Genomic DNA, 24,971 nt, shown 5'->3' with positions numbered 1-24,971 from the left:
CACTGGTGATGGCAAGCTACATGTAATCTATCTACTATTGGTATTGTGAGGTCTCTACTTGGATATGACAAGATGTTATTTAAGTCAGTCTTTTTCAGAGTTGAGCAGAGTAGGTGCTAGTGGAAAAAAAGATGCCAATGATTGTGTTTCTCAGTTGTGGCATGAAGTATTGCATTTTGAGATCTTTTAGCCTATTTCACTATGTCAGAGAGGTTCTATTGAAGTGATTTCTTGATTTGACAGGTCTGGCAGTAACCAGGGTCAGTGTGGCTAGAGAAATTGAACAGCTTTCCAAAAAAACATGGTTACTTACAATTAACTAATGATTTGAATGGCAACTATTGTTTCATGAAGGCGAGGAAAGTTTGGATAGCATGCTTCTCTTAAAAAATCAAATTGTCATTTTAGAACTGCATTAGTATTTACTTGTTTAATCTTTTTCTAAGGTTGTGTGTGAAAAATATGCAAAAGAATAAGAAATCAGAAAGGGGGCAAAATCATTTTTCACATTACAGTACATGAAGAAATCAAAACATACAGAAAAATTAAAAATGAGAGACATAACATGTCATGTTGGGTCTGGATGTGGCAGAGGATCACAAACGCAGACCAGAATCCTGGCAGGCAGAATGAGAACTTGAAAAGGTAATTTAATGATATTTAATTTAATGATCTGTGGTTCAGTCGAAAAGGAACAGACCTTAGCAGGCATAAAAGCCAGGAGAAACCATAAGAACAAACAAACAAACAAATAATAATAAAATAACATAAACCAACTAGAAACATCTTGAGGGTTTGGGTTAACTAATTCACCAACAAAGAACAAAGGACTGACTGGGTTTATATAAACACTGAGGGATACGGGAAAAGGACACAGCCAAGGGGAAAAGCAATCTGGAAAAACAAGATGAGGGGGAAGTAAAACCAAACACAAGCACCACAGACAAATAACTATCAAAATAAAACAGTGAAATGTGACAACTAAACAGGAAAATAGACACAAATAAAATTAACACAAGAGGATGAAACTAATCAAGAAATTACATAGACATTATAAACCAAACTAATTGGTACCAGAGATGGGCAGTAACGCGTTACCCGTTACTGTAATCCGATTACTTTTTTCAAGTAACGAGTAAAGTAAGGGATTACTATTGCAAAAACGGTAATTAGATTACCGTTACTTTCCCGTAGGAACGCTGCGTTACTGCGTTACTAAAACCGTGATTTTTTTGCGAGAATGTCTCATGACAGTGACGTAAGCGAGTGCCACGTTCGTGACAACAGCTGTGTGCAGATCAACAATGGATCATATATCGAGTGCAGGAGAGAGTATGAGCGTGCAGCGTTTAAAGCGTGGAAGTACTGACCTTACTTTGAGTTTGATTCCATAAAAAGTGACAAAAACATTAGTGTCCGTTGTGCGTGGGAAGAAAACTTCTTTTTACAGCGAAAAACCCCCAAACTTCCGAGCAAGCACCGAGTAGCTACGATGTGATGGGAAACTCACAGAGAAACTCGCGGATTCTTCCACTGACCGCTGCACACCTGCACCAGGATAAACCTCCGCCTACTCTACTCCTGCTTTACAGGTGAAAATAGAGCAAATGGACCGCTAGTCTGTGACTTTATTTATTTTCTGCTGTGTTTTACTTGCATCTATTTGAAAGACTGAGTGTAAATACACAAAAAAATAATATTTTATGTTCTGGAATGTGCAGAAAATAGGTTTAAATATTAAACTAATTTATTCAAGTCAGAGAATGTTGCATATAATTAAATTTTTGCTTGATGCATAAAGTTAAAAGATTAAAACTAACAAAACAAGTTTTAAAAAGAGACTTTTCCATTTGATTACATTTTGTATGATGGATTATGCAGAAAAAGTAGAATTGGGCTGAAAGATCTATCGCTTTATCACCTATTCAGGTTGTAAATCGTGTTTTTAAAAAGTAACTAAGTAACTAAGTAATTAATTACTTTTGAAAATAAGTAATCAGTAAGGTAACGGGATTACTTTTTTGGAGAAGTAATTAGTTACTGATGACTTTTTTCAAATAACTTGACCAACACTGATTGGAACTAAGGAAGAAACATGGGAAACAAATAGCAAAGCACACTAAGAATCACTAGAAAATATTCAAATGAAAAGAAAACTATTAAGTTCATAACACATAACAACCCTGTCTCCTGGAAATTAGGCGTGTTTCAGAGGTCTGGTTTAATAAAGAATGCCACAAAAATTTGAGATAAATCCACAGCTCTTTAATCAAACTGCTTTTCTTTGTCATAAGAGTTTGGATATGAATCCCAGTACCAAATTTGTGCTGTGTACTGTATGCTGACATGCTTCCCAACAACCTCCAGCATCTCCTGGTGGATCCCTAGAGTTCACAATTGTAATATGTTATACACTTATAATTGGCAAAGCAGTTAAATAACCGAGGCCTGTATCAACCAAAAGTAAAATAAAAGATGTCCTGTACACAGCACTGCAGCATACAGCTGCCATAGAAAACACATAGAATGTGTCTCCAGCAACATTGTGACTTTAGCTTGTTTGGCTTGCCTATTAAGGACTAACAGTCAAAATTAATCACAAAGGACAATCTCGTCTGACTGTGTGTCATGCTTGAGTCAGCACAAGAGAGGTGGGTAGGTGCATTTTTTATAGTTATCCATCTACAGAGATATTATGTGTCCAAGGTCACAGCACTAACTCCACTCCACTGCCCCACCCCATCCATGTGCTTGTGCCATCCAGAGTGCTTCACATCACTCAAAGTTGACAATCTGATGAAAGATCCTTGTCCTGAGTTCATGGTCCCTTGAAGTGCATTTTGCCAAGTAGCTATTAAAATGCCCTACACTCCTGATTGCCTTTCAAAGAGGAGGAAATTGAAGAAGGCAATAGATCGGACCACAGGATTAAAATAGTGGAGGTGTTGATGAGATAAGAACAGCCTATCAAGATCTCATTGACCAGATCATTGCTAAGCAGCAATGTATCCTTTGCTCTCTCTCTCTCTCTCTCTCTCTCTCCCCCCCTCTCCCTATAGGACTGAAATGGAACAGAAAAAAGAAAAAAAATTGATTTTTTATACAAGAAGCAAGGAAGTCTGACAGCATCATCTTGCAGTGATTGTTCCTGTCGCTGTCAACCTGGGTTATGTTGTGGAAAAAATACAACAATATTGGCTGCTGTCAAGTCTAAATATGCTTCTCTCCATAAACAGAAAATGGGATCCTCTACAATGCATATCTTTCACTAAACAACAGCATCAACGCTTCTACTCATCTATCCATTATGAAAGAAAACTCTTTTCACTCTCATTTTTTCTCTCTTGTTTGTGTGTGTGTGTGTGTGTGTGTGTGTTGATGCTGCACAAAAGTTAATTGATACATGATTAGTTTGTGCAGTAAAATTAAAACAACATATTCCTTAGGTCTGGATATTTATCTCACCAGTTAGGCTTGAACGTCATACTGCACCATAAATAATTAAAAATTAAAAAGATACAAGGCCTACATTACAGGAAATGCACAAATATAATAACAACACATCCCATAATAAAGTGTCGCAAAAATTGTAATTAAACCAAATCTTAAATACACTAAATGTACACTGTAAAAACTTTTTCAGATTTTACGGAATTTTATTTTAAATAAATGAAATATCAATAAAATACAGAATAGACTATTAATTAACACTGTGTGATGCCACATCAACTAAACAATATGACATTATCATATTAAATGTAGAGAATTATAAGAAGCTTCTTTGCAATATGAAAATTGCAGTATTGACATTTTGGCAGACAGCCACACTGGGTTGGAGTGAAAGAGTCACATAATTTGACAGCTTAAAAAAGATAACATCATTACATTTATATCAATAATGGTCACGCTAAAACATTTGATATAAAAAAGTAGAGGACTGAAAATATGATCAGATGAATATTTGGATTTGGATTTTGTTTTTAGCTAATTTGCTGTCTCCATTTCCCTTTATATAATTATAATGTTCCCCTGTTTTGTGCTATTATGGTAATGCTCTCACTTTCGCTGGCTTTGATTATGGATTTAAATGGCTAAACAACTAAATATTAATGCCTGAACCTGTGCAAGGAGACAACAGATCAGCGACAAAGTATCTTCCTTCTACAGTGTTTGGTCTCTTCTGCTTGGTTGCCGCATACTCTTTCAAAAAGAGTGCAAAGGCTTGAGAGAGGTTCAATTATAAGATTTCCACATAGAGCCTCGTTTAACATCACTCCAGGCCAGAAGACAAACATGAAGTTGCACTTAACCCTGCAACAGTTAAAAACTAACAACCCGATTACCCCACATACATATTTTATGAGTATTTTTTATTCAGAAGTACCACTGCAGGACTTGGTTGTGCATTAGCAACAAAAAGTTTAATTTGAGCCTGAGAGGGTTAATTTGGCAGCAGGGACGTCTGACAGTATCATCTTGCTGTGATTGTTCCTCTCGCTGTCAACCTGGGCGATGTTGTGGAAAATATATAACAATACTGGCTGTTGTCAAGTCTAAATTTGCTTCTCTCCACAAACAGAAAATGGGAAAACGGACAGATGTGTGTAAAAATCTGCCATAATAACATCAATTCTGGTCAAAGAGAGATTTTTGCTCCGGCAGTAAGCATGGTGCCAGTTAATGGCTATGGAATGGTCTAATATGGTCTAGTGGTACAATGGATCAGATAAAAATATGTACAGATAAAAGCACTAGACAACCACCCATATTGCTTTTTGGATACAGAGTAAAAAATTGCAACAGGGGATTTAGGCTGGTTAACTGGTAAGCATAGATTACTTATTACCTTATTTATCATAAATATCATTGTTACAAAGATCCCATTTAAAATGTATAATATTTATTTTTCATTTAATGAAGATATGGTTTTTCTGTAAACTAATACAGGCTATAAGAATAAAATGTATTAAATTATTCATAACAAGATTTCATTTAAACAAAATAAAAAAAAACGTTATTATTTTCTTTTTTATTGGAATATTAAGGAATTAATTTAAAGACATTAAACACAAGATGACAGCAAAGTTGTATTTAAAAGTAAATGTGCCTAATAATTGAATGGAAATGGAAACGTACAGAAAGCTTAATTCAAAGAAAAAAATGATGTGGCAGCCTAGCCCAGTTTTCACATTTCATCGAAAAAGCTCAGAATGGTCCTCAGTAGTTTATATGGCTTGCATGCCTAACAACGTTGGGGCAGCATTCTCCTCTGTGAAAAGTGCAGGCCACCATTTGTGGACCTGCCAGTTCTATTCTGTGGCAAATGCCATCGGGCTCCATGGTGCTGCGCAGTGAGCACAGGCCCCACTGTAGGCCCTCAGGCCCCCCTCATGAAGTCTGTTGTGGTCAGAGACATTCACACCAGCTGGTGGTGTTGTAGGGCTCTGGCAGTGCTCATCGTGTGCATCCATCCTTGTTAGAGTAGCTCCTGTCTCTTGGAATTTCCTTAAGGGACTTGACAATGTGCTGGAAGACACAGCAAACCTTTTGAAAATGGCATGCACTGATATACCTGTGCAACCTCTGTAGGGTCCTGGTCGCAGTAGTGGCACTGACCCTAGCCAAATGTAAAAGTACCTATCACCTCCTATAAAACCATTCTTCTTCTGGAGAATCTCTTATTGTTGCCTCCCCGGTGCACCTGTTGTCAATCCCATTAACAACAAAGCATCGGAAACTGATTAACAACTCCCTCTGCTGCTTAACAGACCAGATCAATATGATAGAAGATTGATGCTACACCTACCTTATGATCCATGTATTCAGAAGGCAAATAACATGTGCTCCTCATCACAATAGTGTAAAAAAAAAGTGTATTTCATTTTTATGATTCAAGTCAGACTGTCAGACAGTTTCATGTTTCTCTCACAGAGGTGAAATCTGTGCACTCACAGCTGGAGTATGCACTGCTTGGTCTTATTGATAGGGTAGCAAAAACATTGTCCTCTACTCCAGACCACACTGAGTGCAAGTAGTTGCTGTCAGGAAACATGCAGCTTGACCATGAAAGGTTGGAGAGTGGAGAGGGAAGCACAAAGTCTTTTCCAACCCTCTCTCTCTTTTCACATCTCTTTGCCCTCTCTCTGCCTTTTGAAAGTGTCCATTGTTGGCTGAGGATTTGAGGGATGTTTTTGTGGCTGAGGTAGGCCTTTTAGACGTGCACAGTGCAGCGCTGCACTTTAGAAATTCTCTCCACTGAGGCTTTTTCTGATGTGGGTGTTTTTTATTCTGCTTTAGGTGGGCCACGCTTGATAGGTCAGCTATCAGCTCTGTGCAGCTCTGCACATAAGGCCTTTGATTCACCACTTGGAGAGACACACACTCGTGCTTACTTGCACACACATGCATATAAACATATTTACCTCGCAGAGCTCAGTGAAGCTACACACATCTTAATACACAGTGTCCTTCTTCTTGCCCTTGACTTTTCACTTGGCTTTTTAGAAACGTCACTCTCCTGCTTCTCCTCCACGGGATTATACAAGCTTGCTTTATACAAAGGGATTGTTCCCATACAAATAGAATTAAAAAGGAAATAATTTGTTTTCTTTTGGTGACTATATGACAAAGATTGGAAGTCCAAATACTTTGTTACTATACTTAAGTACAATTTTCAAACCTGTACTTTAGTTAAGTATTGTTTTTCTGACTACTTTTTACTTTTACTATGTATATTTTTAAACAAATGCCTGTATTTTCTACTCACTACAAGCTTCCACACATCAAACCAATTTGAGTCTGAACAGTAACACACAAATGACAATCCTGTTCTTTTATTAATCACCAGAGGATGTAACATAAAAAGAGATGACATGTGCCAAAGTCAAGGGTTTAAAGTTCTGCTCTTTTAGTTTTGTATCAGTCCATCCATCTTCTTCCACTTATCCAATTCAGAATTGTGAACGCAGAAAAGTTGCAGTCTGTTGGAGTACTAACACAGAGACACAGTACTGCAGATGTTTATTCTTTTTAATAGTTGGTCATGATTCTAATTTAATCTAATAACAGACAGTCTTGTAATTTAATAGAGCTCAGTGAACTAATGTATAGTTTTGTTTCTTTGACCTTGTCACTCTTTCTTCACACATTCAGCCAGCCCGAGGTTTCTTTCCTCTATTAAGGAAGTTCTTGTAAAAAGGTGAATGGAAAGTGTTATAGGTTGAATTAGTATATCATACTATTTTATATATATCTCACCTGTGACTTTGTCAGTCAAATGTCAAGAACTGAAAAACATGTTGGAATGATAAGTGCTGTGGTAATATAAAGGACCAGTTGGTTAATAAAGGCAGTTTAATTTATGCCACCAATTTTCCGTTTTACAAGTGGACAGTCGTGGGCACCAAGTTTTACCTGAACGGGGCCTTTCTGTGTGGAGTTTGCATATTTGCAATTAGAGGGGTTAGGTTCATAGGTCATTCTAAAATGATAGATGTGAATGTGAGGGTGAATGGTTGTCAGGTAAGAAGATATAAACTAAGTTTAGGTGGAGTTTATTTACGTTGTGCTGACTTTTTACAGTCAGTTACAATAACTCGTACTGCGTACTAGCTAGCATGTTGGAGTTTCTATACAGCTGGGTGGGTGCTACGATGCTACTGATAGTGAACTTTATTTTATTCATAAGGTTAGTTAGTAGAGTTGCCAATATTCAGAAAAAATATTACGCATTTCGTGTTGAGCTGAAAAGGAACAGTTTGTCCCGAACTTCAGCTAGAATGGAAAAAGACACAAAGCTGGAGTTATTCTGTGTCTTTACGCTGCACAGCTGCCTCTTCTTCTCTCATTTTCTTCCCCTCCCTCTCCTGTTGCTACTTCAATCATGAAACTGATCAATGATCAGCTGATCAGCTTTTCCACTTTGCGCCAGAAAGAGGAAACCGGATGTCGCGCTAAACAACAGCAGCACGTTTAAGCTTGATCAGCTGTTGTTAGAATTTATTTAATATTAATTTCTAGTATCAGCTGATGTTTGCTGGAGCCACAGCTGTAAAGCTGCTGGTCATGATATTGGTTTGTATATGTGGTGAGAGGGAAACATGAAGATGAAACCAGGAGATGTCCTTACTGAATCATCAGAGCTGAACAGGTGATGGAGAAACAGGTTTATCTTTTAGGTGACATGAATGAGTTGAAGGGAAGTTATGAACTGTTTCTGAGAAATAACACCAGGATACTTTTTTATGTAGCTGACAGCTGATAGCTGTGCAGGGGCGGGTCTATCAAAGTTATGCCAGGGGGGCCAGGTGGGGCATTAACAGGGAGAGGGGGGCACAAAGAAATACTTTTCTTTCTTATTCTCATTTAAAATGTCTCACTTTTAATAAGTAATTATCTGAATCTTACAACCAAAGTTTTTATCTGATTTCATTCAAAGGCTTTATGGCTTTTCCTATAATGGCGGGCCGGTCTCTATTCAAAATGCCCGGGCCGATTTTTTGTCCCAGTCCAGCCCTGCTGATGAGTGAGCTGATCCTCCTTCCCAGAGGGTCAGGTGCGGCTTTGTAATCTGAAACATGCACAGACATCAGTATTATGGCACACCTGATGTGGCAATAGTGAGAACAGCCTCATTCCCAATCAGTATGTGTATCTAAACCAAATACAACAAAAGTAAAGAGTGACAGAAACAGGACACAAATCATAAAGCACCATCCTACTAGCTTACTAAATTAATTTACTTACTAAACTTGTTTAGAAAGCATCAGTTTTAGCTTTTACTAAAGATAGCCATCTCAATAAAGTTCTACAAAGTAATCAATTTTCAATTCAAATCAGTTTTATTTGTACAGCGCCAAATCACAACAACAGTCGCCTAAAGGCGCTTTATATTGTAAGGTAGACCCTACAATAATACTTACAGAGAAAAACCCAACAATCATATGACCCCCTATGAGCAAGCACTTTGGCGACAGTGGGAAGGACAAACTCCCTTTTAACAGGAAGAAACCTCCGGCAGAACCAGGCTCAGGGAGGGGCGGGGCCATCTGCTGCGACCGGTTGGGGTGAGAGAAGGAAGACAGGATAAAAGACATGCTGTGGAAGAGAGACAGAGATTAATAACAGATATGATTCAGTGCAGAGAGGTCTGTTAACACATAGTGAGTGAGAAAGTTGACTGAAGAAGAAATACAATTCATCATGGGAATCCCCTGGCAGCCTACGTCTATTGCAGCATAACTAAGGGAGGATTCAGGGTCACCTGGTCCAGCCCTAACTATATGCTTTAGGGAAAAGGAAAGTTTTAAGTCTAATCTTGAAAGTAGAGATAGTGTCTGTCTCCTGAATCCAAACTGGAAGCTGGTTCCACAGAAGAGGGGCCTGAAAACTGAAGGCTCTGCCTCCCATTCTACTTTTAAATACTCTAGGAACAACAAGTAGGCCTGCAGAGCGAGAGCGAAGTGCTCTAATAGGGTAATATGGTACTACAAGGTCATTAAGATAAGATGGGGCCTGATTATTTAAGACCTTGAATGTGAGGAGCAGGATTTTGAATTCATTCTGGATTAAACAGGAAGCCAATGAACTGAAGCCAATATAGGAGAAATATGCTCTCTCTTTCTAGTCCCTGTCAGGACTCTTGCTGCAGCATTTGGGATTACCTGAAGGCTTTTAAGCGAGTTTTTTGGACATCCTGATAATAATGAATTACAGTCGTCCAGCCTGGAAGTAATAAATGCATGAACTAGTTTTTCAGCGTCACTCTGAGATAAGATATTTCTAATTTTAGATGTTGTGCAGTCCTACATATTTGTTTAATATGTGCATTGAAGGACATGTCCTGGTCAAAAATGACTCCAAGATTCATCACAGTCTTACTGGAGGCCAAGGTAATGCCATGCAGAGTAATCATTATTAATGTAGTAAAGTAAATGAATGTAGTAAACTTTACTAACAAAACTGACTAAAAGTGTTGTATTTAAAACAACAAACTGAATTGTTGTGAATAACTGCAGCTAAGCAGTTTAGGTCAATTTTATAAACTCTCTGGAATTGACCTTCACAGGAGCAGATAACCTTCTGCCCATCTGCATTCATACCTTCCATGAAATCATGATTACCTGGCTGTCCTGAGGGAGAAAAGGAACTAAAACAGAGTAAAAGAACCCATCTCATCTGGTCGCACAATGTTCAATTTCCTTTCAAAGACCCAGGCTAATCTCTAATTACTCTCTTCTTTTTGTTTGTAGCCTGGGTTCTTTTGATAGCAGCTTGTGTGGCAGAAAACTACAGGACGTCTCAAGGACAGTGGTGTAAAGCAGGCCAGATATTTCTTTGTGCTTTTTTTTCTTTCATCTACAAAGAGAAGGCCACACTCGCCTCATGCTGTCTCTCTTGCAACTCCACCAGATTGTACAGAGAATAGAGACTGTCTGTTCTAAACCCAAAACGCAGAAGACAAAAGTATTTTGTCCCTGTCAGTATGAAAGCCTGTGAGAGGACATTTTGTTATTATTGAATTTCTTGCCATATGAAGTAAACCCAGAATGTAATTGGAATTTCAAATTCAGTTTATAGTAGCATCTGTCTGTCTAATTTGTTGCCACTGTGTGTGCAATATTAAAGAACAGTAGATTACAATTTGCTGAAACAGGGAAATACTCAACAGTTTGTTTTTTTCTGGCCTTCAGCATCTCTTTGCCTTCTTTTGTGGTTTTTTGGTACTTGGTACAGAGCACTTTGGGCACACGTGGGAAATGCTTTTGTCATGGCAGAAAAGTTGACAGTACAAAGTTAAGAGGAGCAAAAAAAAATTAGAATAAGATAAAATAGAACAACATTCTATACAAAATAGAGTAAAATACTATATATAATAGAATGAAGTACTTTACAAAATACAGGGTGGGCCATTTATATGGATACACCGTAATAAAATGGGAATGGTTGGTGATATTAAAGTCCTGTTTGTGGCACATTAGTATATGTGAGGGGGCAAACTCCTCAAGATGGGTGGTGACCATGGTGGCCATTTAGAAGTTGGCCATCTTGGATACAACTTTTGTTTTTCCAATAGGAAGAAGGCCATGTGACACATCAAACTTATTGGTAATGTCACAAGAAAAACAATGGTGTGCTTGGTTTCAATGTAACTTTATTCTTTCATGAGTTATTTACAAGTTTCTGACCACTTATAAAATGTGTTCAATGTGCTGCCCATTGTGTTGGATTGTCAATGCAACCCTCTTCTCCCACTCTTCACACACTGATAGCAACACCGCAGGAGAAATGCCAGCACAGGCATCCAGTATCTGTAGTTTCAGGTGTTGCACATCTCGTATCTTCACACCATAGACAATTGCCTGTAGAATAACAACCTTGTAGAATAAAATACTGTGTTGTATCACTCACTATGTATTAATAGACCTCTCTGCATTGAATCATATCTGTTATTAATCTCTGTCTTTCTTCCACAGCATGTCTTTATCTTGTTTTCTTTCTCTCACCCCAACCAATCACAGCAGATGGCCGCCCCTCCCTGAGCCTGGTTCTGCCGGAGGTTTCTTCCTGTTAAAAGGGAGTTTTTCCTTCCCACTGTCACCAAAGTGCTCATAGGGGGTCATATGATTGTTGGGTTTTTCTCTGTATCTACTTACAATATAAAGCGCCTTGAGGCGACTTTTGTTGTGATTTGGCACTATATAAATAAAATTGAATCAGAAAAATTGCAATTGGTAATATTGCACATCACGGAGACTGGGCGAAGGCTATCATGGTGTGTAGGATGTGTGTGTGTGTCTGTCTTCATGTGTGATCTGCTGGAATCTGCTTGAGCCACTTGCCTAGCTTGGGGGTCAAAAACGTGACAAACCCGAAGACTTTTGGGAAGGTATTGGTCTTAATTGATGGAACCGAAACAAACATTTTAAGAAAATGTGGTCCTGTGTTTGAGGCTATCCTGGCTGTCAGTAATTTTATGTAAGTCATGGGGCTTTTAGAGATTTCTTCACTTTTAGCTCTAACTTAAAGTCGACATTTGACAACGTGCTGTACTCAGGATGCACATTTTTACGTCTTCTTTCAGCGTCATATGTTGCCACGTGGATATATCATCTTTCCGCCATTGTTTTTTCACTATCTAATATTTCCAATGGGTTCACAAGGGCAAAAGCGACATGGTGCAGCGAGCAGCAGCACTTTTTTTGTAATTTTACACATTTATTTATCTGTGGTGACAGATTTCTTATATTTATTACATCAGCATTTATCATGTAGAAAAACTGAGCTGTGGTGTTGAAATTGTACTCGTTTTTATATAAAATGTGATTAAAAGTATAAACATGAGTGTAAACATCTTTACAGTGAGAGAAACGGGTTTTTGCTGGTTCAGCCCACTTAAGATCAAAGTGTATGTGACCCGTGATGTAAAATGAGTCTGATATTCCTGGTTTAGACAGTCAGCGAGTGGGAAGAAACAGGATTATCATCGTGTGTATTTACCGACAGGTTGTGAAACACCTCAGACTCTGTGTTGTCGCTCCCTGCTGTGACCCACTTCTGCTGGAACAGATGTTCTCTTGACCATAATTTACTCACCTCCCTCTTAATTACTGCTGTTTATTAGTAAACACAAACACACTCACACATTCAGACACATCAACCTTGATACCGGAATATATGTGAATGTTCAGTATCTACATCACAAGCAGATGCCAGTGAAGTACCTGAATGTATATTTGATTTTTCTTTGTCTGAAATGGAACCAATCACACGTAAACTGTCTTTCTTTCTCTTACTCGCTTTATGTTTCACAACAAAAAGAAAAAAACAACAAATGTCTCCACCGACAACAGGAGATAATATAGCACAGAAACACTTTCTACAAAATTCAAAATGATTTTGCATTGCACTGCATGCTTCTCTTATTTGTGCCAGCCTTCTTCTTTGTGTTACTGTTTTTGTCACTCAGTCTCTCTCCCTCACACACCACACACACTCATATAGACTTTGATCAATTAATCAGCACTATTTCCTAGAGTTCCATCTGTCGCTGTTTTGCTCTCATCTTCCATGCTTTCCCCCAATGTTGTCAACTTATATCTAATGAGCGAGTGTCAGTTGAATTATTCAGCTGTCATTTGTTGCTTTTATAAAGTAAATGGATGTCAGACGGGCTTTTCTTTTACACTACAGCACTCACTGCTTTCTATTCGGTGCTGTGTCACTGCATGAAGTATGATTGTCTTTTTGTTTTTTAACCAGGAGTTACTTATTCATTATGTATGTGTGGAAGTTACTTGTTTAAATTTAGAATATTTCCGTGGAGGATTCGTGGAGTTAAAGGAGAAAAAAAACTGCATTATTCAAAGACAGCTGTGTACATTAATTGGCTAGAGCATTGTGTTTACCTGTATTTTATGCCGCTTTTCCACTAGTACCTGCTTGACTCAACTTGACTCTACTCTGTCGTTTTCCATTACAACTGAGTACCACCTCAGTGCACGTATGGTCTAGGGCTGCAGCTCCATTATTTTAGAAATCAAGTAATTTATTGATTATTCCATCGATGAATTGAATAATTTGATAAGAAATATGCTTGTCTTATTATGTCTTTTCTTATAAATGATATAATTTTCATTTAACTTGAAGAAGAATGTGAAACAATTCCATAACTCTTAAAAAATTGGCTTTAACAATTTATTACGATACAAAACAATACTCACACTCAGAACCACACACACGTGGAATTCACATGTTTCTTTTTTTCTTTTTAATTTGGAAAGTGTCGTTTATTTTGTGAGGAAATGTCCAAACACATCCTCAGACTGTGACCTGACACCATTAATATTTCTGGCCGAATGAACAAAAAAGTTGTTCACAGTCATCAGAAGTGTCACAGTCTGCCCCTGCCAGACTGTATGTGTTGCGAAAAAGGACTCAAATACAGACCAAAACAGATTGTGAAACGTGCCGTGGAATAACAAAAATGAGCCGTTTATTAAGGGCTGGCAAAGAAGTACAAAACAAAAGGCAAAGGTGAAACTAAACAATAAACTGAACTGGGTGAGCTAAGATTAAAGCATGGAAAAACCTTACACATGGAACCTGGCATGGAAACATGGAAAAAACCTGGATGCATGACATGAACACAGCAGATGACCTGACAAGGAATGACTGAAAACACACGGACTAAATACACACAGGAGGCTAATGAGGGAAGTAGGAACACATGGGGAAACAGCTGACACACATGAACACAACGACGTCACAAGGGGAGTGTAAAACTAAACGCATAGAACACAGGACCTCTTCAAAATAAATCAGGAAACATAATGAAACGCAGACATGAAACACATGAAGGACAAGGGAGACTTAACACAGGGGTTGAAAACACAAGGGGAATCTAATAAACAAATGAACTCGAATAACTTAATGAACTTAAACATAAACCATAAACATCAAAATAAACTAAAACTCAAAACGCTGGGTCAAAGTACCCAGGATCGTGACGACTGAAATAAAAACTGAGCAGTATTATGGAGGAAGAACAAGGAAGAACCTTGGATTGGATCACTGGAGCTAATCTGACTTGTAATAGGGCTACGCTACTGAGAACTGATGAAAATACACCATTAAACCAATTAACAAACTTACTTAAGTTAGTTACTTAAATTCAAGGCAACACCAACTGTAAATCTGTGTCAGTAACTATGCATTTGGGTTCAGAGATGGGGAAAGCAGATCTACCATCATGTATAAACATGTTGCACTAAATTAAATGAGCCTCCTGACCCTCCAGCGAATGAGGAAGATGGCTGGACAAGCTCTTCAGATCCTCCAGCCAACGAAACAGGAGGCTGGACCGCGTCTCCGGAGCCTCCAGCTCTGCTGGGTTCATGGTGTGGCCGGATCGTTCTGTCACGTCTTAGCTGGCAGACGTGTGGAGTGGAAAGAGTGGTACAAGCCCTGGAGAAAGAATGGAACTTGAACAGAAAGTGAGACATTTTTTGGCGGCCAAAAACAAACAGAAACAGGACTGGAACTAACAAAAACCTAAACTGGGAAAACCTAAACCTGGAAATACCTCATGGAAACACAAGGGAGGTTAGCAGGACGATCGGGTAAGAAACAGAGGAAGACAAAGGACCTAACTACACAGAGGGATAACCAGGAGGAGAGCACAGAGTAATCACATACAAGTGACCAAGAGGAAGCAAAACTGAAAATAAGATGCAAGACCATCAAAGTAAAACAGGAAACAAGAGACATTCACAAAGACATGGACATGGCACTGAGACATGGAGACATGACTGAGTGGGGGAAACACAGGAGGCGCACGAACATTGAAACAGTGGTGACTTGACATTAAAAGTGTAACTCAGGAGGGCACAGTAGCAGAAACCTAAAGACTAGAAGCTAAGGACATACACACAATAACACTAAATCCAAGAATATAAATTGATCAATAAACACAGCAGCAGATGGGATGCTCTATCTCTATAGAAGTTTTATTTTACTTTTTTATTTATTTTGCTCAGTCTAAAAAAGCATGAGACTAATCAGCAACAGACTACAGCACAACACTCCAAAACCACTGCTGGAGCTTTCCACAGATTTTACCGAGGGGACTGTTTGACAGATCTTAGATAATAGTCTGCGATGTCATCCATTATGCTGACAAGGTCTTATGCTTTTTCCAGATCTGGGTTCACCACTTATGATTATGTTCGTGAGATTGTTTTACAGAAACTGGACTTAAGCCAGGACAAATTAGATTATGTCTCCCAAGTGTTTTATTATCACTGTGCTGTAGGCATAATGTGATTGCTTGGTGATGCCCTCTGTTCAGCACACTATTTTCCTGGTCCTGTTGTGTCCATGAGTTCATTAACTGTGCTTTATGTCTTGTTATACACATAGAGGCTATTGAGCTTGTGGAGTCATTGGTGCTGTCTTGAGCTGGATAGGTTCCTTCTGTACTCATAGTGCAGTGTCATACTTGCACTAATATGTTTTAGATAATAAACAAAAGAGAATACTTAAAGGATGATTTTATTCATTAAGGACAAAAAATCGAAACGTGGCTGTCCCTGTGTGTAAAAACACACATGCTCTCTAACCCTAATAACAAGTTGTTATCAGCATTTGCAATAACTGTGAATAATCTTTTCACATTGCTTTTAAGGACTTTTGGCACACTATCATTTGCAGAATTTTTTTAATTCAGCCACATAAGCACAAACAACCTGTTTAAGGTCATTTCAAAACATCTTGATTTGATTTAAAGTCCAGACTTTGCTTTTGTACATGTTAATGTGTTAAATGTATATTATACTGTAAGTATGTCAACATTTTCAGCGTTGTTCTGTACTTAGAAATCTTAAGTCCAGTTTGATGTTCATACTTTGATGTGAACATGCTGACCACTCCTCTGAGTGGATATCCAGCCCACAAACCTACCTTGGCAGCTTTTCTAAGGAAAGCTGTGGATTAATCTCTTAGTTAGGTATGAGGTGATGTGGTTGATATGATCTATAGAAGACTGCAAAAAACATAGGATGCCTCCTAAAGATATACCTGCTGTGATGAAAAAGATACAAGTGACACTTTTTTGTGTCACCATACATGCTTTCACTGAAAGAGACAAGCTTATCTAAAGCATTATCACTGAGCTCTCTCTATACGGTCCTTTAAACTTTTCCTGTGTTTCTTACGTTTGATTTGTTCTTGAACAATATTCAAAGCAGACATCAGTTTCTTCCGATACATGCTGATATTTTAATGTTAATATAATAAAATGTCTGATACTGTGCTAGATTTGACAAAGACAGCATTTATATAACAAAACTGAAAGTCAGAGTTTGTCTTCAATTCTCTTTTTTACCAGGAAATTAATGATAGTTTAAGTGCAAACAGGCTTTTAAATGTTCCTTTTATAACCTCTCTATCACAGCTTTCAAGTAGCTTCTAAAATCAAACTAATCTGTGAAGGTTAGCACTTTTGTGCCATAAAGCCTTTTCATAAAAGGACCATTTCGTCATCTGATCTGAAACAGATAAGTTCTCCAGTTTGTTCTGTCACTAGATGACAGTATGCTGTGTGGCAACAATAATGACTCTACCTCTGAAAAACTGTCCATAGCCTCTATGGCACTTTAGAAATTACCAATAATAATAATAATAATAATAATAATAATAATAATAATCAGGAGGAGGAAAGGAACCAATTTTGCAAAGTTTTAGGTACTTGGATTGAATTTTGATGCGAATAATTGTAAATATATATTACGTAAATAAGTAAATAACTAAAACTTACATTTCATGCTGCAACACAGAGGATTTGTTTTTTTACAATCCTCATAGGAAATGAAACTCAAGTAAACTTCAAAATAAAACATAAAACTAGAAAAGATGCATGAATTATTAGATATTTACATCACAGAAAATTTGTTTCTGTAAAACATAATAACTTTTTAATTTCTTGTAAAATGTTCTACAGCTTGTTAAATGTTGGTATAATAAATGTAGTCTACTGAATAGCGTGACTGACAAATTTAAAGATCTGACTCTGGGAATTCATAGTTGTATAATACAGTAAGAAACACCAGTGGAGCAACCACGGCCCAAACACTTTGGACCAACAAACTGGATTTATCATTTTTGTCTTTTTCTCTACTCATTTTTGCTGTGTTGGATTATAATTTGGCTATTTCCTACTGGATTGCAACTTCCAAGGATTTGACTGCCTTCCTGTTGGAGTAGTACAACTACACCGATCAGAGATAAATCCGTAGTGGCCAAGGCATGCGCATTCTTTCTTCGAACCTCTCTCCTTCCAGGATTAACATTAGAAACCAGCATCAGCTTATAGGATGTAATTCAATAATTATAAATCAAGTGATTTGTTTATGTGATTATTATTATTTGACTTGGGTTTTGCTTTGTTTCTGCTAAATTGCTTTAGTAAAATATCCTGTACTCAAAAAGTCCAAATTGTTGCGAAAGTAAAAACCTTTATAATAAACAGATCTTTGGGGGTATTTTCCAGGCCACTATAAGTTAACCCAGTTAGTTATGCAGAGCACGGATTTGGATGAGAGCTGCTGATAATGGATGTGACTGAAGATTCATGCTTGACTGCAAGGCAGCTCTGGCAAGCATGCATTCAGAGCAGGCAGTATCAACATTCGGAGACTGAAAAGCAGTTAGAGCTGGGCGAGTCTCCTTCTCAGCTGTATCCAAGCTCCGTTTGCCTACTGGGTAATAACCATTGGATCAGAGTCCCAGACTTTTTAAACAGAGATCCGGTTCCAGGCCTTTCTGTATTGGGCATTCCTGGTTGAAACTAACAATGTTCCCCGTAATTGTTTATTGTTGTTGAAGTCAGATAACTGCAGAGGGAAGTCCATGACGGTCAACAGTAGGGATGCATCTAGAACTGATGCTTATAGTACCATTCAATAGCAAAATTCTGAAAATGCAAGGGTCCTTGTTTGTTAATAATGATTATAATTGATGATTAATTCACAAAAGGTAAAACACAAACAATGCTTCAGGGGAACAATGCTTCTTCAAGGGAAAAAAATATTTCTGATTTAGTGAAGCAACTTCAAAACCAACATCCACATTTGTTCAATGAACTCAAAGTGAACGAGATTTATTTAATAAACATCTAAAGTATTATTATTAACGTATTATTTTGTTTGTGAAAGCCACTGTGAAATAAAACAATATAACGGTTATTAATAACAAAAATTTAATTTGTCACTTTTCAGCTTTGATCTCTCCTTCAATGCTAATAATTGCTCTGAAGTCAAAGTCATAATAATGCTATAGAGAGCTATTTGAAGGTATGTTTGCTACTGACATTATTTGTATTGACAACATATAGGCAAAAGAAATGGTATATAGGGATTCTAAATATCACTAAGCTGAATGAGCTGCCCAGGTGGTTAGAACTAAGCTCAACTTATTCATGTCCAGTTATTTACAAATCAGTAACTGTAATCCATTACCTACTCATACATAATGTCAAAGTAAACTGTCGTGCTACACTAATCTGACTTTTACTGCACTACAAACATCTTAAACGATGTTTTAAAAAAACAGAGAAAACAAAATGAATGTATACAAAATGCAATACTATTCCCTTAAATGTAAATGCTGCCAAGAGAGTGAACATCCCTGGTGGAGGTTCATGTTTTAAGATTACCTCTTTATTTAACCGTGTAATTAACATTTTTTGGAAAACTGAATTCGATTTCACTAGCCACAGCTAGACCTGATTGCTGCCAGATCTACTAAGATCCCTCAAATAGAACCTGTCTGACAAAGTGAAGTAGGTCAATACACCATCCCACGATCTAAAGAAAGAGATAAGAAACTACATCAACTATCTATAACTTTATTTATAACTATCTAACTTCTGAGGAGTAGCTGGCCTATCAAAATCACACCAAGAGCGCATCAATGACTAATTCAGGAGGTCATAAAAAATACAACAACATCTGAAGAACTGCAGGCCTTACTTGCCTCAGTTAGGGTCACTGTTTATGATCGAACAATAAGAACGAGCCTGGGCAAAAATGGAATGAGTTCCAAGGCAAAAAACCACTGCTGACCAAAAACAACACAAATTCATTCACATCTTAAAGATTCTAAAGACTCATAGAAAAATATTCTGCAACTTTCTCTGTGACAAAAGTTGAACTTCTTGGAAAGTTAGCATCCCATTGCATCGTGTATAAAACATAGCATTTCATATAAAAAAACAAACAAAAAACCCATCAAAGATGGTGGTGGTATCGGAAACTTAGAAAATTCTCTCTACAACCAACATTCTCTAGGAAAGTTCACAGAATGACACAGAACGTGGATTTTTCTAGTATTATTTTCATGTGCAAACAATATAATCTGTACTCTTTTTTTTGTCAGGTGATGAATGTGAATCTTTCTGAAGGAGACAAAGTGATCTTTGAAGATGTTCTAAACAGCGAGAACACAGTGCTGGCCAACGAGTCCATTCTAATGAGGGGTTTGGTAGTAAGAAGTCACAGCAATCAGATCTCCATCCGCTTCCACAGCATCAATCCTCAGGCTGGAGCAGTCCTTGTCAGATATCAAGGTAAGTCTGAATCACTGAACGTGTTCTTCCTTCACGCTGAAAGTTTAAGCTGAAAAAAAAGTAGAAATGACAGTTTCATGCTTGTTGCAAAGCATGAACATAGATTCAGGCACAGCATGCAGCAGTGATGAAGATCTTGTTTTATGACTTTTTTATGAGGTTGTGCATCGAACACAAACACACACACACACACACACACACGGATATATATATGATATATATATATATATATATACTTGAACTTTTCATTCATTTTCATTTATGCCTCCCATGGAAATAGGCTAACATAACTTAAAAGGAGAGCCACTTTGAAGTACAACAGAGTCACTTTTTTAGTTGAGCAAAAATCAGTATTTAACACTCAGTTTTGTAATCTTTTTTACCTGAACAAAAATCAAACCTCAACTTTCAAAAACATGTCACACAAAATGTAAAAGTATTACGGCAACTGACTGCCTGAATTGCACTGTGTGCAGCTAAATTTAACAGCTTAAGTACATTTCTTCAGTTCAACAGTATTTTCTTGGCCTCCACTAATAACGCACTGTTGATATTCAAGAAATATTAAAATAAATTATTAAAAATATTAAATGCTAAAGACAATATGTACTTTTGAAAATCTGAATAGCAGCTTTGATTAATTACACTGTAAATTGCTGGAACTCTAAAATATTAAAATGTATATATATATAGACTGTTATTTTTCAGTACCTGCTTGTTTAATATTCATATTCAAAGCAATGACTCAGAAATTTCTTGTAGTACAGTTATTGGAAAAAGAAAATAACACAACAAGATACTGTGCACTGATAAAGGGATCCAGACTCTTCTTGATAATTGTATTTTGCATTATATTTTTATGTCTTTAAGTGTCACCCAGTGCGTAGGAGTTTTGCTAGGGCTATGTATCATAGCTATGTAAAGCTACGTACTTTGCATAGCCTGCATCTGGGGTCTTGCCAATATCATGGTGGAAGCAAGAGAGCCAAAGTAAGAGGGAATTCATTACAATGTTTTTCAAATGTGAAGCGTAGTTTTGGTCTTCTTTTGCTGCTGGTTCAGTGAATTTTGGTTGGAGGGTGACGAAACCTACAGTTTGGGAATCTGTCAATTGTCTTCTTTCAGCACCTGATATCAGGTGAATGGTGGGAGCCTTGCTTTGTATTTACACCATTTTGCAGAATCTGTTTACCTGCTCTTTAATCATTTGTTATTTTAGCTGTTTGGTGGTTGTTGAAATGGTTCCTAAGTTTTTTTTATCAGTCGGAAGAAAACTTGAAAATGCAGTTAAAATTAAAAAACATTTGTCTGTGCTTGTCTTGAAGCATGCTCAATCATCCAAGTAAGGAAATCCCAAAATGTTGATTCTGTTCATATTGATGTAGCATTTTCAGTGGCAAAAACGTTTCATCACTCATCCGAGTTAGTTCTTTAGTTTAGTTGAATGCAGGTTTCCCCAACCTTATAAAAGGTACATTTGCAAAAGGTCTGAAAATAGCACTACTGGCGAACAAAGTAAGGTTGTAAGGTCGGTTTCTTGGTCATTAATATGCAAATTGTGATGACCATTGATCAACAACCACTGATCAAAGACCATTTATCAATGGATCAATGGCCATGAGTACCATTCATTTTTTCTTCTTTGGCTCTCGGAGGAGGCGGCCGCACTTTTTCTCCTCTCCCTTATCTTCCCTGCTTATGTCCTTGTCTAGTCTCGTGTTTTTGTATTACTTTTCCCTGAAACATTCTCTCACAGTCTGTTCTCTAAAACCTAAAAGAGGAATTATGGATTGGATCAACTGGTCCCTAGATGCAGTTGACACCCCTTTCTCAATGAGAAGTTTGGGCTTGGGTGAGCCTGAGTGCTGAAGATATCTACCTATTCGGAACCATGGTAACAGGGTTCTGGCTGATCGGAGCTGGCTTGGCCCTGACTTATCGAAGAATTAAGAAAGCGGAACCGGCTGTTCAAACCCCCACAAGGCTGCCCGCTGGGATTGGAACGATGGGAGAGGCGTGAGTTTCTCAAAATGGGCTCATTGAGTCAGCACGGATAAGATCTTGGAGAGGCTACGGCTGCTGTGAATACTCAGAATAAGATCTCTGACTGCAGACTGGATACATCTCGGAAGGGCTAGCCCGGAATAACATCTCTGGGCGCAAAATTGGATGACATCTCGGGGAGGCACACTGCCGTGAGTTCTCAGAAATTGGCTCCTTGAGCACAAGAAATGACAACATCACAGAACGCAAGTATGGCGAAGCTCCCGGCTCTCCAACTGTAGAACTGCTTTGAAATTCATATGAGCTGTTTGCACTAAAGTAAAAAATAACATCACTTATGCGGATACCCCTTTGGTGCCAGCTGCAAGGCCGGAGCTGAACAAAAACACCCTGATAACGACTGTGTTTAGTCTGTTCCTTCCCATTCCATGCAAGGCCACCTGGGTTGGCTGGAAGACTGTTTACTTAGCCTAGCAGGGCGAAGGACACTGTCTCAGCTGAACTATGGACACACACACACATGCATATACTGATACTGATAAGCACTCACCGACGCATCACCCTCCCTACCTCGGATCCTACGCCACCTCCAACGCTTACCTCCCCTCTGATGTGGACATCGGGTCAGTTGGAGGCGCAGTCGAAAGATTGCAGCGGTCCCAGATCAGATGTACACACTGGAACTCTTTCCCATGTTGCTTGTCTGTGTTTATTGTGCTATGGTGTGTTGATATCTGTGCATTCCTGTATTATCCGTTTAGGTCATAGTACCTGGTACCAGGTACTTTTTTAGTACCTGCTCTCCTGGGGTTCGAAGCGTACCAAGGTACTAAAATGTGACATCGTCAGACTGCATGTCACCAATTGGCTGGTCAGTAGAGTCACTCGATGAGTCATGAGAGTGTCTCATTTATGCCATTTATGAAACCCGACAATAATGGATGGCTACAAAAAATACCTGCTGCTCGGCCTGTGGCTGATGAAAAGCCACAGGCCGAGCAGCAGGTATATTCTCTCTCACTTATTTTAGAGACCTACAGAAATGACTAAAATGGTGAAAATTTCTTTTAATGTGTTAAAATGGCCAAACCAATCCACCTCTGACCAACCAAATGGCACAACACAAAAGAGCTACCTCATCAGGCCAGGACTCTGCAGTCTATTTAGTGGCCACTCTTTCAGTGATGAGGATGTGCACATCCTGGACAGGGACTAATAAACATTAGCATCTATAAATGGGAGTTGGGTGAGATGTTATCAGTTTTATTCTGTAGTAGCATCAGTCAACATGAGCAAGAGATTCACAGTCTATGAGGCTATTCAAATATTCGGTCATGAGAGTGATTTGAACTAAGCAAAACTGAAGAGGATGCATCTGTGGAAGAGGATGATGTCCAATATGATTGACTGATTGATTTCAAATCCACTTTGATAGTGTAAAGCGTTATCCCGTAGCCTAGGTGAAATCAAAGTGCAACACAAACATGACTTCCCTGATCTCAAGTAAAGTACTACTAAATATACTTCCTGATAAAAAAATTTAAATGTGGAATGAAAGGATTGTCTTGGCAGCAGCAAACAGTAGAAACTATACAAGTGAAGAAACAAAAAAAAGAAAATAGTTTCCAAAACTAAAAATAAAGAACCGCAAAGACAACATGCTTCTAATGATGACCTAACTTGATAAACTGAAGCCCTGGCTTCTGTGAAAAAATATTCTGTGAACCAGGACATGTTTTTAGTAAAATTACACCTTAGTGATGTGTTGCTTGAACACTGTTTAAATACTGTTTTGTGCTTATGGTGTTTTTGTCTCTGTTTGCATGTCTGGAGCTTCAGGAGGAGATTGATTTTAAAAGTGTGAATCCAGACTAAACAACTCAAAAACTCCACCTCAAATACTGATAGTCCTTTCCCTCCACTCATTGTTTCATATATTGGTTTATTAAATTCTGTCTTTTTCTCTGAAGCATTCTATTCTTTGCTTTTCTATTCATCTTTGCTCGGTTAGATCAGCAAAGAAAGCTTGAGCTTACTGGCCCACATAGCTCTTCCCAATCCTGTTGAATTGACAGTAATATACCTTAGTACAACATACTATTTGCAGGTTCTTTGAAAATTCTGAAACTTTGAAACCCGACTGGAGGATGTAATTATAAAGATAGATAATGTTGTTTGGAAGGTTTAAAGAACGGATTTAATGTTAGTGTTAATTCAAAGTGTATACACTATTTTTTTCCACCACTGAGCAAAAACTTTTCACAGAAAAACTCAATTTTGTGCTTTTCTGTTCAAATGGTTCCCTCCCTGGCCTCAGTGTTCGTCAGTAATACTGAAAAAGAGGCTATTGATAAATAAATTAAATGTTTTTGGACTGCAGTAGCTCAAGTGATGAGGGAGACCATGTTTTAGCTCAGATAGGATTCATCAGATTGAGTTGCTGGGCCCACTTATTGTTCCCAGGCAGAGAAAGGATTGGACAGTTCACGCAGCGGTGGAAGAGGATGACTAACATTTACTGTGAATGTATGGCTGTGTCATAGTTGCACATGTAGTTTTCTAATATTTTATGTTATAGATATAGCATCTTCTTAGAAGTTCTAAACACACTTTGAGATTATAGTAAGCAGGGGCGATTCTAGGATCAGAGCTTTGGGGGTGCTGAGCACCCAGAGAGCTGCCCATCCAGGCAAGGTAAACTTTACTCATCACAATGAGACTTCTTCCCCGTCTCTGTCAGTCCCTGCATCCCTAAATGTCTCCAGTTGTCCCGAGTTCCCTGTGACTGCCTCCTTGGTGCATTTAAACCCCTGTTCCTCCCTGTCCTCATCGTCTGTTGTCTTCA

General features: G+C 38.1%; 1 protein-coding gene across 1 annotated transcript in view; it reads left to right on the top strand.

The window, feature by feature from the left end:
* Positions 1–24,971, top strand: part of sez6b (seizure related 6 homolog b) — a 209,890-nt gene that overhangs the window by 122,027 nt on the left and 62,892 nt on the right. Inside the window, exon 4 of the mRNA XM_087841581.1 lies at positions 19,933–20,122. Within this exon, the coding sequence (XP_087697707.1) occupies positions 19,933–20,122 (190 nt within the window). The remainder of the gene's footprint in view (positions 1–19,932; positions 20,123–24,971) is intronic.

The sequence above is a fragment of the Neolamprologus brichardi genome, chromosome 1, assembly GCF_056152115.1.
Source record: "Neolamprologus brichardi isolate AB-2024 chromosome 1, ASM5615211v1, whole genome shotgun sequence".
Classification (NCBI taxonomy): domain Eukaryota; kingdom Metazoa; phylum Chordata; class Actinopteri; order Cichliformes; family Cichlidae; genus Neolamprologus; species Neolamprologus brichardi.
This window is presented reverse-complemented; position numbering and strand designations above follow the sequence as displayed.